At 42.5% G+C, this 17,431-nt stretch overlaps 1 protein-coding gene across 1 annotated transcript in view; it reads right to left on the bottom strand.

Annotated features, from left to right (window-relative positions):
- The window catches only part of LOC109838606, a 74,367-nt gene extending 57,242 nt beyond the window's left edge, over window positions 1-17,125 (bottom strand). The window contains exons 1-2 of the mRNA XM_020407038.1: window positions 16,845-17,125; window positions 16,310-16,562 (exon numbers count right to left, since the gene is read on the bottom strand). Coding sequence (XP_020262627.1) covers window positions 16,310-16,562; window positions 16,845-17,125 — 534 coding nt within the window. The remainder of the gene's footprint in view (window positions 1-16,309; window positions 16,563-16,844) is intronic.

The raw sequence follows: 17,431 nt of genomic DNA, 5'->3' as shown, positions 1-17,431 counted from the left end.
TTATGCACAGGAGATCGCCAAGATCTGCTAACCCTTGCTGTAAATTCATGGCTTCACTCTCCAATTTGGCAGCATCTCGCTCTCTTGATCTCCCCCTCAAAAATGAACACCCGAGCTCCTATTTATAGGCTTGGTTGGTGGTTTTCTTAAATCAAAATGAGGGATCCCCTCTATCTTCAGTTAAAAACAGCCTAACCATTGTATCAGATCAGTTGGAATGCCCATGAACAAACAAATCCCGAAATAAACTGCGAAAACCGAAAGAAACCGATTTTGGATCAAAACTGGCCGTGAGCCATCTGATGGCTCGGCCTTGGCCGAGCCACCTTTGGTGACTGGGCTATAGGCCGCGGCCGAGCCGTTTTGATGCGACTCGACTGCTAGCGGTTTTCTTGGTCTTCTGGACTTTGACTTGTTCCGTCGGTACACATATTTCGTCATTTCATTGATTCGTACGCTTTCCCGATTCATTTCGTGAACGCATGGATAGCTTGACGGTGGCCGATGAGCGTGCGGGCCACTTGGTTCGCTGATTTGATGGCCGATGAGCGCGCAGGCCACTTGGTGGTGACCGGTGAGCATGCGGGCCACGTCATCAATAGTTCGTTGATTGGCTGGTCGGCGTTGGATAATCCTCTTTTGAGCATGCGGGCCACGTCATCAATAGTTCGTTGATTGGCTGGTCGGCGTTGGATAATCCTCTTTGACTTAGATAATGGAGTTCATCACATTCTCTCTGTCTCGAGCTGTGTGTGTGGATACCTATAGGCATTTTTAGATGCCTACAACGAGCTAATTCAAAAATCAACACGCCAGATTCAGTTCAAGATTTTGACAACGATCAAGTGATAAATGCAATACCGAAAAAATTTCAGCTATGCGATAAAAAAATACTGAATAGACTAAAAATTAAAGAAGTTAACAAATTAACTGCCAGGCATATTATATCTAAAGTATTCCAGCCTTTTTTAAAAGAATGAGATTGAAACACTTTGGAGGGGGTATCTGTAGGCATAAAAAATTACCTATAGGTTCTCGCACACAGCTCGAGATGAAGAAAAGACGATGAATGTTACTATCCGAGTCAAGAAGGATTATCTGAGTCAAAGGAGATCATCTGATACTGTAGAGAAGCTAAAAAGCACATGAAGTAAGTCGGCGAAGCGTACGAGTCTGTGAAACACGCTAAACGATAAAGGAACAACTCAACAGGGAGTTGTGCTTCGCCTACAAAAGGGCGAAGTACTATGTGTGTTTTGCCTACTCCATGAGTGTATTGCCTATGGGAGGTTGTAGAGATCTTTGCTATCTTTCCAACGCATCTTGGACCACCTCATTCCGAGATCGGACGAGTGAGTTAGAGCCAAAATACCCGAGACAATAAAAACTGTCTCGGAAGTGCGAGACAGTCGCAACTGTCTCGAAACTGCGAGACAGTTATAACTATCTCACATCAAATCTGAAGAAGCTCAAGAAACAAAAGTTGTAGATCTCTTCATCATCTTTCTAACGCATCTTGGATCATCTCATTCCGATATCGGACGAGGGGGTTAGAGCCAAAATACCTGAGACAACACAAACTGTCTCGGAAGTGCGAGACAGTCACAACTGTCTCGGAACTGCGAGATAGTTATGACTGTCTCGTACTAAATCTGAAGAAGCTCAAGAAACAAAAGTTGTAGATCTCTTCGTCAGCTTTCCAACGCATCTTGGATTATCTCATTCCGATATCGGACGAGGGAGTTAGAGCCAAAATACCCGAGACAATACAAACTGTCTCGGAAGTGCGAGACACACAGCCCTGTCTCGGCCACAGAGTTGCTTACAACACGTTTTTTGACGGTTTTTTTGGCTTCATAACTGCTTGAGATCAATCATAAACGTGGAGAGATAGTTACAAACTGAAAATAGGCCCACTAACCTCATAAAAATATAGTATTTAAGTAGTGGGACGGCGGTTATAAAAGGGTGATGGATGAGAAGAGCATTTGAAGGGCATTGAGGAGAGTTCATCTCCTTTAAACAATTGGGAGGTTCCTTAAGATCTAAGCTTTGACTTGATCTTGAGAAAAGTGTTAATCTTACCTTGATTAGATATTCACTGACTCTATTCTTGCTTCTAAACGAAGAAAGAATCCCCAAAGCCTTCACGATTCAATCAGAATCTGTGATTTGGTGGTCCACAGGCTAACACACCCCCGGCACAGGCAAAGATCCCGCGCAAGTAGCGATCCAAATAACGATCCTGCGTTTGTTTCTAAGGAGCTTGTAATTTGATTTTTGTTATAAAGAGTACTTTTATAAAGTACGAAGCTCACTCTTTTGTATTCATTATAATCGATAAATAGTTATAATGAATTTTACAACAAAAATTATTCCTGACGCCAACAGTACTAAGGAGTGCTTTTGGTTGTGACCTGTGTAAATGCAAATGGTGGGCTATTTCTATTGGCCTTTGTAGTGATTGAGGTAGAGGACACATCGAGTTGGAAGTGGTTTTTTAATGTATTAGCATATCCATCCCTATTGTTCAAAGTCGTAGAACAATTACTTTTATTTCTGACCGGATGAAGGAAATTCCACTGGCCTTGCACGAGGGGTTTGGAGAACCACATCATCAACGGTATTGCTTGAGGCATATAAGAGATAATTTTAAGAAAAAACACGGAGAGATCAATTTAACAAATCTATTGTGGCAAGCCAGGTATGCAGCCGACATACTAGTATATAAGTATTGTAGGGATAAAAGTAAGTCCCTATTAGTTGAAACACACAACTTGATTGAACAAAACTTGAAGCCAAAATACGAAGATCGATGGATGTTATGTGTTTGTTGGAAATTTGCAGTAAAAAGACAAAGAAAGAAAAATTGACTTGCATTTCTCTCAAAATCGATTACAATTCGGATTCCGATTACAAAAGAGAGGAGAATGAATTTGATTCTCCCCTTTGTTTAAAACTGGGTTCTTCTTGGTAGCGATGGAGTGCCTCCTTCGATTGATTGTGTCGAACTTGCTCTCCGTTGACGATCCGACCGTCTTGATTCACTGGAACGTAGTCTTCTCCTCACGATTCGACGCTGCGGAGAACTTGCGTGGCAAGTTTGAAAATAACTCTTAACGAGTTGATAACTCTGAACGAGTTTTAGAAGAACTTGCAGAGCAAGTTTTGAACTCTGATCGAGTTGATAACTCTGAATGAGTTTGACTTCTTGAAAAAGAGTTGATTTGAACCGAAAGTCGGTTATAAGCCAAGGGAATGCTCCTGTTGCCAATCTTGAAGATGATCTCTGTTGGAGAATGATCCAATCTCCAAGAAATTCCCCCTTTGTTGCCAAGTCTCAGATCCCAAAAGCCCTTGACCGAATCTCCCTCTGTTGATGAGATAAAATCCGATCAGAAGCTAGCCGAAGATCTCTTCTTTGCTGCCCCCCCAAAAAGAAGGATCTGAACTCAGTTGAGTTTTTGATATTTATAGGGGGTTACGGGTGGTAACTGCCCCCTTAATTTGCTCCTCAATGGGCTGAGTGGGGTGTAACCGCCCCCTCTTAAACAGCTCCCCAAATCGTGGGGAAAAAGGTTTTGAAACCATTCTGTTAGTGCTTTGAACGAGTCAAAACGCTGAAAACAGCGTTCTGGGCTCGAACTGTGCGTTTCTGGACCTGAAACGCAGAGTTAGGTCTGAAAACGCACAGTTGGGCCTGTTTAAAGGCTGAAAACGCACAGGTCGTGCTGTTTTAGAGATGAACTCTGCGTTTTAGGCTGAAAACGCAGAGTTGGGCCTGTTTAAAGGCTGAAAACGCATAGGTCGTGCTGTTTTAGAGATGAACTCTGCGTTTTAGGCTGAAAACGCAGAGTTGGGCCGTAACTCTGCGTTTTGATGTTATAAAGTCCAGTCTTGCAGACGGACTTCAGAACATAACTTGCTGCGAAGAACATGTCATAACTTTCAAACCGTAAGTCGGAATTAGACGAATTATATATGAAAATCGGCTATCTCGACGAGACGGGGCCATCCGAACCTAGCCGAAGGCTTCGGTTCGCTTTCTCTGTTTTGCCAAATTCCTTACGGTTTGAGAGATATCTGCATTCTAATATGAAGAGACCGTCAATTTGTAGTCTCTTTTGCTAGAGCTTTGCACAGATCGTCCTCTTGTAATCTTCGTCTTGGCTCCTTGAAAATATGAGAGTCGTCAGATTGTAACTCCCGATGTTGATTGTGAATGCTGTTGAATTAGAGCTTTTATCAGTTGTCGTGAAGGTCGTCAGATTGTAGCCTTCTACGTGAAAGTCCTCAAATTGTAACCTTCTGGAAGTCGTCAGATTGTAACTTCCATCATCGGTGTTTAATGGGGGATCAACTATCTATCATGATTTTTAGATAGCCTACAGAACCCCCTCCAAAGTTTTTGAAAGTTCACGGTTGACTGGGACGAATTTTCGGAATACTTTGGATCTCAACTCTGATCTTGGAGCTGTTGATTTCTTGTCACAAAGGAGTTGTTCTCTGCACTCGCTTCGAAGGCAGCTTGGTTGAAGGGATTTTCCACGCAGGACCTGTGTGAAGGTATGCGCCATAATCCTGCTTCTGGAATGTGGGGGTGGACCCTCGGCTTTCGGTTTTTGCATCACGGGTCTGATCTCAACGTTTTGACTTAAGACATGGAAGTGGCTTCCGTGCATTTTTGACTAAGTCTTTGAGACTTGTCTTTGGCGCATCTGTTTTAAGTTTCGACTCACATCCATTAAGCTGATGGGCCTGCAAACGTGCGTAGGATTTTTGGCAAACCCTCAGCCATCAACGGATTTGATAAGCCTTTACCGACTACCGTTTGAGTCGGGCTAGCATGTGAATTATCTAGGTCCGTTCCACATGTAACGTTGTGCTAAGAGAATGAATCCTCTTAGACTTGATGCTATGATTTCGAATACATAGACTTTGTCATTTTCACGGGGCAACGCGTATTAGGCGTAGGCTTATCTCTAATTAGGGATCGAGATAAAGTCCCCCATGCGTGTGAGGCATGGATTTTGATGTCCTTTTCACGGTAAAAGACTAACCGGCAACGTGTGTTAGACATTGACTTATCCCTACTTAGGATTCAGGATAAAATTCCCCATGCGTGTAAGGCATGGATTTTGGCGTTATTAATAACGACCTGCTACGATATTGAATACGTAGGCTTTGCTATTATTGCGGGAATAGGCTACCCGGCAGCATGTGTTAGATGTAGACTTATCTCTAATTAGGAGTCGAGATAGAGTCCCCCATACGTGAAAGGTATGGATTTTGGTGCTACGATGTTGAATACGTAGACTTGGTCATTTTCGCGGGAACGAACCACCCGGCGGCATGTGTTAGATGCAGGCTTATCTCTGTTTAGGGGTCGAGATAGGTTCCCCCAGGCATGAATCCTGGTGTCTTTTTTAGGCGAAAGATTAACCGGCAACGCGTGTTAGGCGTAGACTTATCTCTAATTAGGGATCGAGATAAAGTCCCCCCTGCGTGAAGGCATGGATTTTTGGTGCTGTTTCTTCCCATGTTACTTGAAACACTGAAAGAAAGTTGGAAGTGCCAGAGATGTAGTATTAACTTGGCATGATTTTTCACTTAAAGTGAAATTCAAAAATTTTCTTTATTATCACTAGGATAATTCTAGAAAATCTTTAATCCGCTGGGGATTTTATAATGAAAACTTGCTATTCTTGTTAAAAAAAAAGGATTAACAAGTTCATTAGGGGGGGTGACTGTTAGAGGTGTTATGTTAACCTAACAGTATTTTATGGACCTATCGCTCTATTGAAGAGAGTCGATAAGTTGATTTGGTCGTCAGAGGTGTGGTGTTAACTTGACGGGTTTGTGGATTGTGGACCTATCGCTCCATTGAAGAGAGTCGATTAGTGAATTTTGTCAGAGGTGTGATATTAACGTGACAAGAAGAATTTGCGATCGGGCAATTTTGAGGACTTATCGCTCTATTGATGAGAGTCGATAAGTTGATCTTGTCAGAGGTGTAGTGTTAACGTGACAGGATTTGTGTTGCGATTGGAGCAACTTTGGGGACTTATCATCCTATTGATGATGATTGATAAGTGGGTTTTGTCAGAGGTGTATTGTTAACGTGACAAGAATTTGTGTTGCGATTAGAGCAACTTTGGGGACTTATCATCCTATTGACGAGAATTGATAAGTGGGTTGTCAGAGGTGTATTGTTAACGTGACAAGAATTTGTGTTGCGATTGGAGCAACCTTGGGGACTTATCATCCTATTGACGAGGATTGATAAGTAGGTTTTGTCAGAGGTGTATTGTTAACGTGACAAATTGGGAGGGATGCAAACTGAATGCATACTCTGTGGGGATTATGATCGTCAGAAGTGTAATGTTAACTCGACGATGTGAAAGATTCGTTACTCTTAATCCAGTGGATTCCAAGTAATCAACCCCCAGTCTTGATTAAGACTTAGCAGGGGAATAAACAGAGGTAGACAAGGCACATCACCTAGTGAGGCACTATCCATGAAGTCGGAATAGAGTTACATCACCAGGTAGGCCATTATCTGATGAGTTTGACTATCAGAGGTAACTGTTAACGTGATAGTTGTTGGACCCGCCATCCTACTGAAGAGGATTGACGCTTCAGTGGCTGGGAAGAGTGAGCCTGGTCCAGTTGCTCAGGAGAAGATTGGGCTTGGTCTGATTGCTCGGGCTGATCATGCCTACTTTGTTCTTCAGCTTTGATCCTGGCAATGATTTTTTGAGCCTGCTCGCCTTGAGAGATTAGTTATCTCCAGGAACGGCATTCTGCAACTCCTATTCGAGCTAGGAGGTCGGTTTGCAAGTTGTGTCGACAGGTTTGTACTAGGGTAGATTGTGTCATACCTGTCGGACAACGCAGAGCCATATTTCGAAACCTTTTGACGAAGGCTTTGACTGATTCCCTCTTCTTCTGCTTAGTAGCGAGAAGGGTATGGATGGAGACTTCTGCATCCTCTTCAAAAAATCTTGACAGGAAGAGTCTCTCTAGATCCGCCCACTTTTGGATACAGCCCGCAGACAGTTTCCTGAACCATTCAAAGGCAATTCCCTTGAGGGTGCCAATGAACAATCGAACCAGTATGGCGTCGTTTGATATCATATTTCCAGTCTGTGACTTGAAATGATAAATATGTTGGTTTGGTGATCCCGTGCCGTCAAAAATTTGTAGCGTCGGGACCTCGAACTTTGGAGGATAAGGGGCTGCATCCCATTCGGTAGGATAGGGCCTAATAACTCCCTCATCTTGGAGCTCGCTTCTGTTAACAATGGCTTTGAGGCGGGCTTCCAATTCTTCCATTTTGACAAACTGAAGATTCTGCTCGTTCTCAGTCTCTCTTCCTTCATCAGAAGAAGACTCCAGGCTGTGGGCTTCTTGGTTAGAAGCCGCATCATCAACCACTTTTCTCTTCCCTTTGCTTGTGTGAGGTCGGGATGAAGATGCTTTTCCTCTCCTGGAAGATTCTTGCCTAAGCGGCGAATCTGTCTCCTGAGATTTGGCATTGTCTGCGACGATTTGAGTCAACATGGTCATGAGTTCATTGATGGCCTCCTGCTGAGATTTGAGCATGGCCTCCTGTTCATCAAGTCTCTTTGAAAGGTCTTCAGAATGTTCTGCCATGTGGGCGAAGCTCTCATGCCCAACGAAAGAGCTTGATGATTGGGACTCCGCAATGGCTGAGTGTTCACCATCGGAATTAGTTCCTCTGGATAAACTCTGATAGTTGACAGGGGGAATGGCTCCTGTTCGCGTCCGAGTGCGTTGGTAGACTCCTTCAAACTCGTTAGTGATTTCTCTGACGCTTGGAGAACGATCTGTCTCTGATTCGTCAGAACTAAGGGTTGATGATCTCCCTCTACCAACCATGTTAGAAGTGACTCCAAGGTATTCATCCTCTAAAGTCTTTTTCCTGTGAGGATGTCGTCGATTATTGAGCAAAACTACATTCGTCGGTCGATTGAACATCGACAGCAATTCCCGCAAGTCAGAGACTTGGGATGAACCTCTCACGGAGTGTGAGGGTAAAGATGGAACCCCCTGTCCGTTAAAGGATGAGACTGGTTCTTGGAAAACATGAATTTTAAATCCATGTTGATCATTTTGAACACGACGAATCACATCATGTTCCAAAGAAGGAACACGAGGGTCATGTTTAGCTTGATTAACGCAAGACCAAAGTCTGCGTTTTGCTAGTGAAACGCAGTCCTGCGATCTGCGTTCGGATTCTGAAACGCACTCCTAAGAGTTGCGTTCAGTTTGTGAAACGCACTCCTGAGAGTTGCGTTTTGGTTCTGGGACGCACTCTTGAGAGTTGCGTTCAGCCAGATCAACGCAGGTTTGATGTCTGCGTTTAAATGATAGAACGCACTCCTGAGAGTTGCGTTTGAGTTCTGAAACGCACTCCTGAGAGTTGCGTTTAGCTGGGCTTTTGCAGAGCTCATGTTGAGGCTCATAAACGCGGAGTTCGCGTTGATTGGAGGATCGGCTTTGGAGTCGTGCCGAAGTCGAGTCTTCTCCTTTAGGGAGGGGACTGTATGAACAGTGCAACCCCCATGGGAGATAGTCTTTAGATGAGTTGGCTACATCTGGAGCTTTAGTCTCCTCGGAAACTTTGTGGATCTTGCGCATAACCTTGGGGCTAAGGGATCCGGAGGAGAGGGCCTCCTCGTACTTGGCTTGATCAAACTCGATGATCAGAGTTTCAACGGTCGTTCCAGTGAGATGAACGTCGAATTGCGCCACCACTTCTTCGTCAGAGAAGCTAGTCCCCAGCGGAGTCGCTATTTTTTGTTTGTTGGAAATTTGCAGTAAAAAGACAAAGAAAGAAAAATTGACTTGTATTTCTCTCAAAATCGATTACAATTCGGATTCCGATTACAAAAGAGAGGAGAATGAATTTGATTCTCCCCTTTGTTTAAAACTGGGTTCTTCTTGGTAGCGATGGAGTGTCTCCTTCTATTGATTGTGTCGAACTTGCTCTCCGTTGACGATCCAACCGTCTTGATTCACTGGAACATAGTCTTCTCCTCACGATTCGACGCTGTGTAGAACTTGCGTGGCAAGTTTGAAAATAACTCTTAGCGAGTTGATAACTCTGAACGAGTTTTAGAAGAACTTGCAGAGTAAGTTTTGAACTCTGATCGAGTTGATAACTCTGAACGAGTTTTAGAAGAACTTGCAGAGCAAGTTTTGAACTCTGATCGAGTTGATAACTCTGAACGAGTTTGACTTCTTAAAAAAGAGTTGATTTGAACCGAAAATCGGTTATAAGCTAAGGGAATGCTCCTGTTGCCAATCTTGAAGATGATCTCTGTTGGAGAATGATCCGATCTCCAAGAAATTCCCCCTTTGCTGCTAAGTCTTAGATCCCAAAAGCCCTTGACCAAATCTCCCTCTGTTGATGAGATAAAATCCGATCAGAAGCTAGCCGAAGATCTCTTCTTTGCTGCCCCCCAAAAAGAAGGATCTGAACTCAGTTGAGTTTTTGATATTTATAGGGGGTTACGGGTGGTAACTGCCCCCTTAATTTGCTCCTCAATGGGTTGAGTGGGGTGTAACCGCCCCCTCTTAAACAGCTCCCCAAATCGTGGGGAAAACGATTTTGAAACCGTTCTGTTAGTGCTTTGAACGAGTCAAAATGCTGAAAACAGCGTTCTGGGCCCGAACTGTGCGTTTCTGGACCTGAAACGCAGAGTTAGGCCTGAAAACGCACAGTTGGGCCTGTTTAAAGGCTGAAAACGCACAGGTCGTGCTGTTTTAGAGATGAACTCTGCGTTTTAGGCTGAAAACGCAGAGTTGGGCCTGTTTAAAGGCTGAAAACTCACAGGTCGTGCTGTTTTTGAGATGAACTCTGCGTTTTAGACTGAAAACGCAGAGTTGAGCCTGTTTAAAGGCTGAAAACGCACAGGTCGTCCTCTTATAATCGTCGTCTTGGCTCCTTAAAAATATGAGAGTCGTCAGATTGTAACTCCCGATGTTGATTGTGAATGCTGTTGAATTAGAGCTTTCATCTGTTGTCGTGAAGGTCGTCAGATTGTAGCCTTCTACGTGAAAGTCCTTAAATTGTAGCCTTCTGGAAGTCGTCAGATTGTAACTTCCATCATCGGTGTTTGATGGGGGATCAACTATCTATCATGATTTTTAGACAGCCTACATTATGTAAAGATGGTGGAGTGTGCTATTGTATGATGACAACTAATTGCTCTGAAAGTTTCAATGGCATACTCAAGGGTGCTCGAGCTATACCAATTCAAGCCTTGGTTGCAATGATGTTTTATAGATTAAATGTATACTTTAATAAGAGATGTGGTGATTGTGCAAGGTGGACGACGGGTTACACTCCAAAAAATGAGAGTATTCTGTAGAAAAGGATTGTGGTCGTAAAATCAAGTAGAATTAGTCTATTCAGTGATAATAAATGTGAGATTAAATATTGTGAAGGTACTTACACTGTTTATCTCTATGACTGGGAGTGCAGTTGTAATTGTAATATACCACAGTTATAAAAATTACCATGTGAACATGTTGTAGCGGCTAGTTCTAATCAGGATGATGGTGCTAGATTGCCTTATGATCGGTATTACTCAACTTGGTATTCAAAGAATCATTATCGAAAGGCTTATAAGGAGGGTTTTCATCCTCTTGATGATAGTCGTTATTGGCCAGCTTATAATGGACAATGTCTATTACCACCTCAGTACAAAAGACAAGCGACACGACCTCTATGCTTACTAATTATATGTGCATGTAATACTAATATCGTACTAATTATATGTGCAAGTATATACTCTTTGCTTCCCAGGCTGGTTAGTGATGACGTCTTCTAAGATCAGTCACGGCACCATTTGAAGATTATGTCATTTACAAAGGTAACGATTCTTGAGGCATACATGCATGAATAAGTTTTATAAGTCATAATTTTTTTTCTTTTATACTCCCATATTATTTTTCATTGCTATATGCTAATATTTTTTATCATTGTTGTGCAGAGAGGACCAGAGCTAGTTATGGTTGATCATAGCCTCGAACATACGCATTGGCCACTTGAGGATGAGTGTATGGTTGCCTCAGTAGCCCAAGATGATTTTTTCACATGCTCAAGGCTACGATGAATAAAACTCGCTTGGGAACTACTCAATGCATTGATGGGTAGATGGAGGCCAGAGACTAACACTTTTCATCTACGTGTCGGCGAGTCAACTATTACTCTCAAAGACGTAGCAGTTGTAGGCATAAAAAATTGCCTATAGGTTCTCGCATATAGCTCGAGATAAAAAAAGACGATGAATGTTACTATCCGAGTCAAAGAGAATTATCTGAGTCAAATGAGATCATCGGATATTATAGAGAAGCTAAAAAGCACACGAAATAAGTCGGCGAAGCGTACGAGTCTGTGAAACATGCTAAACGATAAAGGAACAACTCAACCAGGAGTTGTGCTTTATCCACAAAATGGCGAAGTACCATGTATGTCTCATCTACTCTATGAGTGTTTTTCTTATGGAAAGTTGTATATCTCTTCATCAGCTTTCCAACGTATCTTAGATCATCTCATTCCGAGATCGGACGAGGGAGTTAGAGCCAAAATACCCGAGACAACACAAACTGTCTCGGAAATGCGAGACAAACTTCACTGTCTCGGAATGCGAGACAGTCATGACTGTCTCGCACCAAATCTGAAGAAGGTCAAAAGACAAAAGTTGTAGATCTTTTTATCATATTTTCAACGCATCTTGGATCATCTCATTCCGAGATCGGACGAGGGAGTTAGAGCCAAAATACCCGAGACAACATAAACTGTCTCGGAAGTGCGAGACAGTCTTCACTGTCTCGGAATGCGAGACAGTCATGACTGTCTCGCACCAAATCTGAAGAATGTCAAAAGACAAAGGTTGTAGATCTCTTCGTCAGCTTTCCAACTCATCTTGGATCATCTCATTCCGAGATCGTACGAGGGAGTTAGAGCTAAAATACCTGAGACAATACAAACTATCTCGGAAGTGCGAGACAGACTTCACTGTCTCGGAATGAGAGACAGTCATGACTGTCTCGCACCAAATCTGAGGAAGGTCAAAAGACAAAAGTTGTAGATCTCTTCGTCAGCTTTCCAACGCATCTTGGATCATCTCATTCCGATATCATACGAGGGAGTTAGAGCCAAAATACCCGAGATAGTACAAACTGTCTCGGAAGTGCGAGACAGACTTCACTGTCTCGGTCATAGAGTTGGTTACAACATGTTTTTTGACGGTTTTTTGGCTTCATAACTACTTGAGATCAACCATAAACGTGGGGAGATGATTACAAACTGAAAGGAGACCCACTAACATCATAAAAGGATGGTATTTAGGTAGTGGGACAATGGTTACAAAAGGGGGCTGATCGTTTTGAACAATTTGGAGCAGAGAGAGCAGAGTTCCTGAGCTTCTGGCCATCCCTTGAGATTCGAGCTTTGACTTGATCTTAAGAAGAACGACTATCTTACCTTGATAAGATATCATTTCAAATTCTCACTTCGATAAACAAAGGAAGAATCATTAAACCCTTCACGATTCAATCAGAATCTGTGATTTGGTGGTCCACGAGTCAAAGCGCTCCCGGCACAGGCAAAGATCCCACGCAAGCAGCGATCCAAACAACGATCCTGCGTTGGTTTCTAAAAAGTTATAATTTTCCTTTTGTTGTGTAAAAGAAGTCTTATAAAAAGACTATCTCTTTTGAATTTGTTGTAATCGACCGAAGATATAATGAATTCCATGACAAAGTCAACTTTTGACGCAAACAAGCTGGCGACCACAGTGGGAGCCAACGGTCTCGTTACCGAGACCGTCTTAAAAAAAATTTCTCACACCCATTGCCAAAAGATGCATCCCAAATCACAATCCAGCAACACACTCCTGTATATATTTTGCACATGCTTAGGACGTTTCCATTCTCTGATTAAAGTAAAGATAAAATGTATTTGAGGTAATGCAATTATTCCCAACATTTAACTATTTCCAGAAATTATTCATCTAAAATATCCTTTTACGACATATGGAAATATTAATTGAATAGACCTTGTTATTCATATAATGCACTTTTTTGGTCATCTTTGCTAGTTTATGTTAATGATAAAAGAGTTTTTTCACTATTTGATTTCATAATAATTAATTTAATAGAACTAAATGCATTTTTAATATGATAGGTGGTTACCAGTTCTCCGAAACTTTGACACATGTTGTACATTATCATGGGGTGTGCTGTTTTAGCATACCTGTATAGGGAAATGTCGAAAGTTACTTTTAGGCAAAATAAAGAGATCAATGGTTGTTTGACATTATTATAAGTTTGGGCGTGGGAGAGATTGGTTTTGAAACCAAGATTATGTGAGACACGAGTTTTAGATGGACAGATTCCACTAGGCTGCAAGTAAATAATTTCAAATCTAATTAAAGCAAACTTGATTTTGAATTTTATTTATGGTATTATATGCTAACCTTTTATCGTTAACGTAGATGGAATATCTAAAAATGGTATGATAGGACCCTGGCAAGACAGTTAGATTTTTACAAAGGAGAACTCAACTGAATGAAAATATATTAGGTACTGAATTTTAATTTAAGAAAATTTAAGCTATCGATCTATTTCATAGAGTTACTAATATGTGAAATATTTTGCAGTTTGAGTGACAGCCATACAGGACTCACCTACCTCGTCTACCACTGATTTGCATGGAGGGGCACCGTATATGGAGAGCAAGAGTTCCTCTCATTGGCTTTGAAAGTATGGAGATGCATGTGCCGGATCACATTCTTAGGCAGCTTAGTTTGGCACATTGCACTCCACAAGAAGTAGAAAAAATAGAGAGAAAGACATCCAATGGTGGGCAACAAATAGATTGGGCAAATGCGCATCGTCAATACATCGCTAGATGGAATGATCGGCATTTCAGTATCGTCGAGCAGCTTTATCCTCTGATGGAGGAAACAAATTATATAAACTGTTATTTAGGGATTACGAGAAGATGGATAATCACTCAAACCACACATCTAGTCGACAAACTCGAGATACGTTTCCAACAAGCAAGATACGTACCAAGGGGTGTAGATGATAGAGAATAGGTAAGTAAATTACAAAATTTCAAATAACTTTCCATCCATTTTTAGTTTTTAATCCCTTGTTAGCTTTTGGTCGCTTATATATACCTTTTTACATAGTTGCAGATAGACGCTATGGATGATATAAAGGGCACTGCAAATGAGGGCATAGCTACTACAAGAGGAGATTTTGTACATGTATCAGTATTGCAGCAGATAATGCAGAGAGTTTATATAGCTCTTCATCAAACTCATGAGGATCGGCATGATGGTCATGAGCAGATGGTGCATGAGGAGGATGTCTTATATGCATGCCGATGAAGACAAGGTGAATCTTGCTCGCACGACAATGAAGCTGGGCCGTCACAGCCCCACACGCAATCAGAGAGCGAGCACGTACAAGCTCAAGTTGAAGGAGGATGCCGATGATCTAAGCGGGTGCAAAGAGGATGACAACGGGAGAGGGAAGGAGTTTTAGGTTGTATGTGATAGTTTATTGGATTTTCTACTTAAACTCTATTTGTAAATAAATATACTTGATCCATTTGGATTTGTTTGAAATATTTTGGCGTATGGAAATGTATAGGAGGTAGATTTATCTATTGTGCTATGATGTTGTAAATTGATTAAGTGTGTTTTAATTTATGTTTATTTCTTATTTTTAACTTATATAAGAATTATATTGTTTAGCAATATATATGAGGTTGATTTATATTTTTTGCACATATAAAATATTGTATATATGCAGGACATATGTCGGTATGAATCTGTGTATGTTTTGTGTAGGTTTTTGGGTTTCTGCAAAATCCACGGGACTAGTAGTCCAGTGGATTTTCTACTGTGCAAAGAAAATCCGTGGGACTAGTAGTCCCGTGGATATTCTGGTAAGCAACAGAAAACCCACATGACTATTAGCCCCGTGGGTTATCTGATTCTCATTTAGGGGGCCGATTAGCGGCCATTAAACACATGAGACTAGTAGTCCAGCGTGTTTCGAAACCCATTTTTAGCAAAACCGACCTCTTTTTGGCCAGTCTTGGCGAGCATGACAAAAAAAGGTCAGTTTTGCTAAACATTTAGCAAAACAGACGTTTTTGCTAAACATTTAGCAAAACAGACGTTTTTGCTAAATATTTGTCAAAACCGCCCTATTCCAAAAAAAATTCTCCTAAAATCTTTTACCTGACCCACTCTTTATATACTAGATCGATACAGTCTACTAGCCACTAATAGAAAATAAACAGTTTGGTCGCGATGGATTATCCCCCACGGATAAATTAATTTCCGCCTGTGAGTCGGCCTTATACTATCTGTCCCTGTCGCGGACGCCAGTACGAGGTTCACGCATCCTTATCGGCATCCTCTGGAAAATGTCCTCCCCCTCACGCCTTCTCTATTGTGACATTGAACCCCTTTGATGTCGGTGACTTCTTAAAAGTCCCTTGCACCCATACACAGAACTATTTCAGTGCAACTCCTGCGCGCGTAGGCTTTGGTGATGAGCTCAGCTTCTCCACAGTGGCGACATTAACCGTTTAGATTTTCGTGCATTGATGTTTCTGAATTGCTATCCTTCACCACCTATCTTGTCGTTGCTGAGTTTTTTTCTCCATATATCGATGCCCATAGATTTCTCTCACACGCCATTGATATAGTCCTTGTTGAGTTTTCTCCATCAACATTGCCACTGGTTTCTTACAATACGCTCATCATCTCCACCGCGCGAGTTTTCTCCATTAACGTCAATGGATTCCTACCCTATGCTGTTGATCTCGTCGCTCGCCGCAGTGTTTGCCCACATCCATTGCCCGTCGAACGCTGCGCCATCTGATCCATCCCATCACTACAAACTTTCCCCGGCCCCTTGTTATAGAGGTTTCTTTTAATTTCATACCACCTTCTATGCATGTCCTACGAACAATATTCGTAACGTAAAGGATATTCCTCCTCAATGATCAGAATAACATGCAAGATGTTTCTTTTCTCAACACCCTGTATAACTTATTATATAGGTTGCATTTGATTTTCTTTTTTTGCGTTTAATTTGTACCGGGGAGAATACATGCTTTTGGGGATGGGGCCGGGGGGATTGTTTCTGGATCTCTCACACAGAAACTAACAAAGCTTACGGAAACTAATAAATTAAAGAACAAAAAGAGACAACTAAGTAAGTACGGTAGCGGAAAAAAAATCACCTGACTGACACTGTGAAGCATAAATTTCGGGTCGAAAAAAAACTTCAATAGCCGAAGGTTGAAAAGGTAGCCGCCAATGCTATCAAACTTGGTGATGGGATCGCGGAACTTGACCCGGTCATCATAGATCGAGGGGTCAATCCCTCGGTCGTCGAAGAAGTGTTGGAGATCATTATACAAGAAATCAACCAGCCCGTTCAACTTCAAGTCCCGGCCCTGGCTCTGGCTTTCTTCACTTAAGCTCGTCTTCACACTAGTAGAAAATCGTTTATTCTAGACGGAATATTCTAGACGGAAAATTTTCCGTCTAGTTTGTATTAAATTAGACGGAAAATTTCCGTCTAGAATATTCCGTCTAGAATAAAACATTCTAGACGGAAATTTCCGTCTAGGATAATATTCTAGACGGTTTTTATATTTTTAATTTTTTTTTTAATATAACTAAGCATTCTAGACGGAAATTTCCGTCTAGAATAACTCCTAGACGGAAATTTCCGTCTAAAATACTTTGGCTCGTATTAAAAGAAATAAACACCAGTTCCCTCCCTCCAAAATCGAAATTCCCCCTCCCAACCCAAAAGTTCCGCCCAAAATAACATTAAGAAACCCTCCAAAATTGAAATCCCCCCCCAAATCGAAATCCTCTCCCTCTTCTTCAACCTCTGGCTCCTCCCTCTCGTCCCCTTCACAGGCTACGGCAAGCGCAACGCTCCGGCGACGGAGACGAGGACCCCTACAACCCCACCAAATCATCACCGCCTTCTCCACCTTCTCCCTGGAGCCCACCCCCCTCCTGGCGCGCTCCGCCTCCTCCATCGCCGGCCACCTCGCCGAGCGCTAGAGATCCCCAACGAGCAGAGGGCGGGTAGCGCTGCGGGCAACGGCACGGCAGTGAACGAGCATCTCGTCGAGGGAGATGGGGAGAGTGGTGTCGTGGCCGTGGACGACCATGGCGGCCGCCTGGCCCCCTCCTCCTCCTCCATCGCCGGCCACCTCGCCGAGCGCTAGAGATCCCCAACGAGCAGAGGGCGGGTAGCGCTGCGGGCAACGACACGGCAGTGAACGAGCATCTCGTCGAGGGAGATGGGGAGAGTGGTGTCGTGGCCGTGGACGGGGGGGGGG

This window comes from Asparagus officinalis, chromosome 4 (genome assembly GCF_001876935.1).
Source record: "Asparagus officinalis chromosome 4, Aspof.V1, whole genome shotgun sequence".
In the NCBI taxonomy this organism is placed as follows: Eukaryota; Viridiplantae; Streptophyta; class Magnoliopsida; order Asparagales; family Asparagaceae; genus Asparagus; species Asparagus officinalis.
Note: the sequence above shows the minus strand (reverse complement) of the source record. Positions and strands in the feature narration are given on the sequence as shown.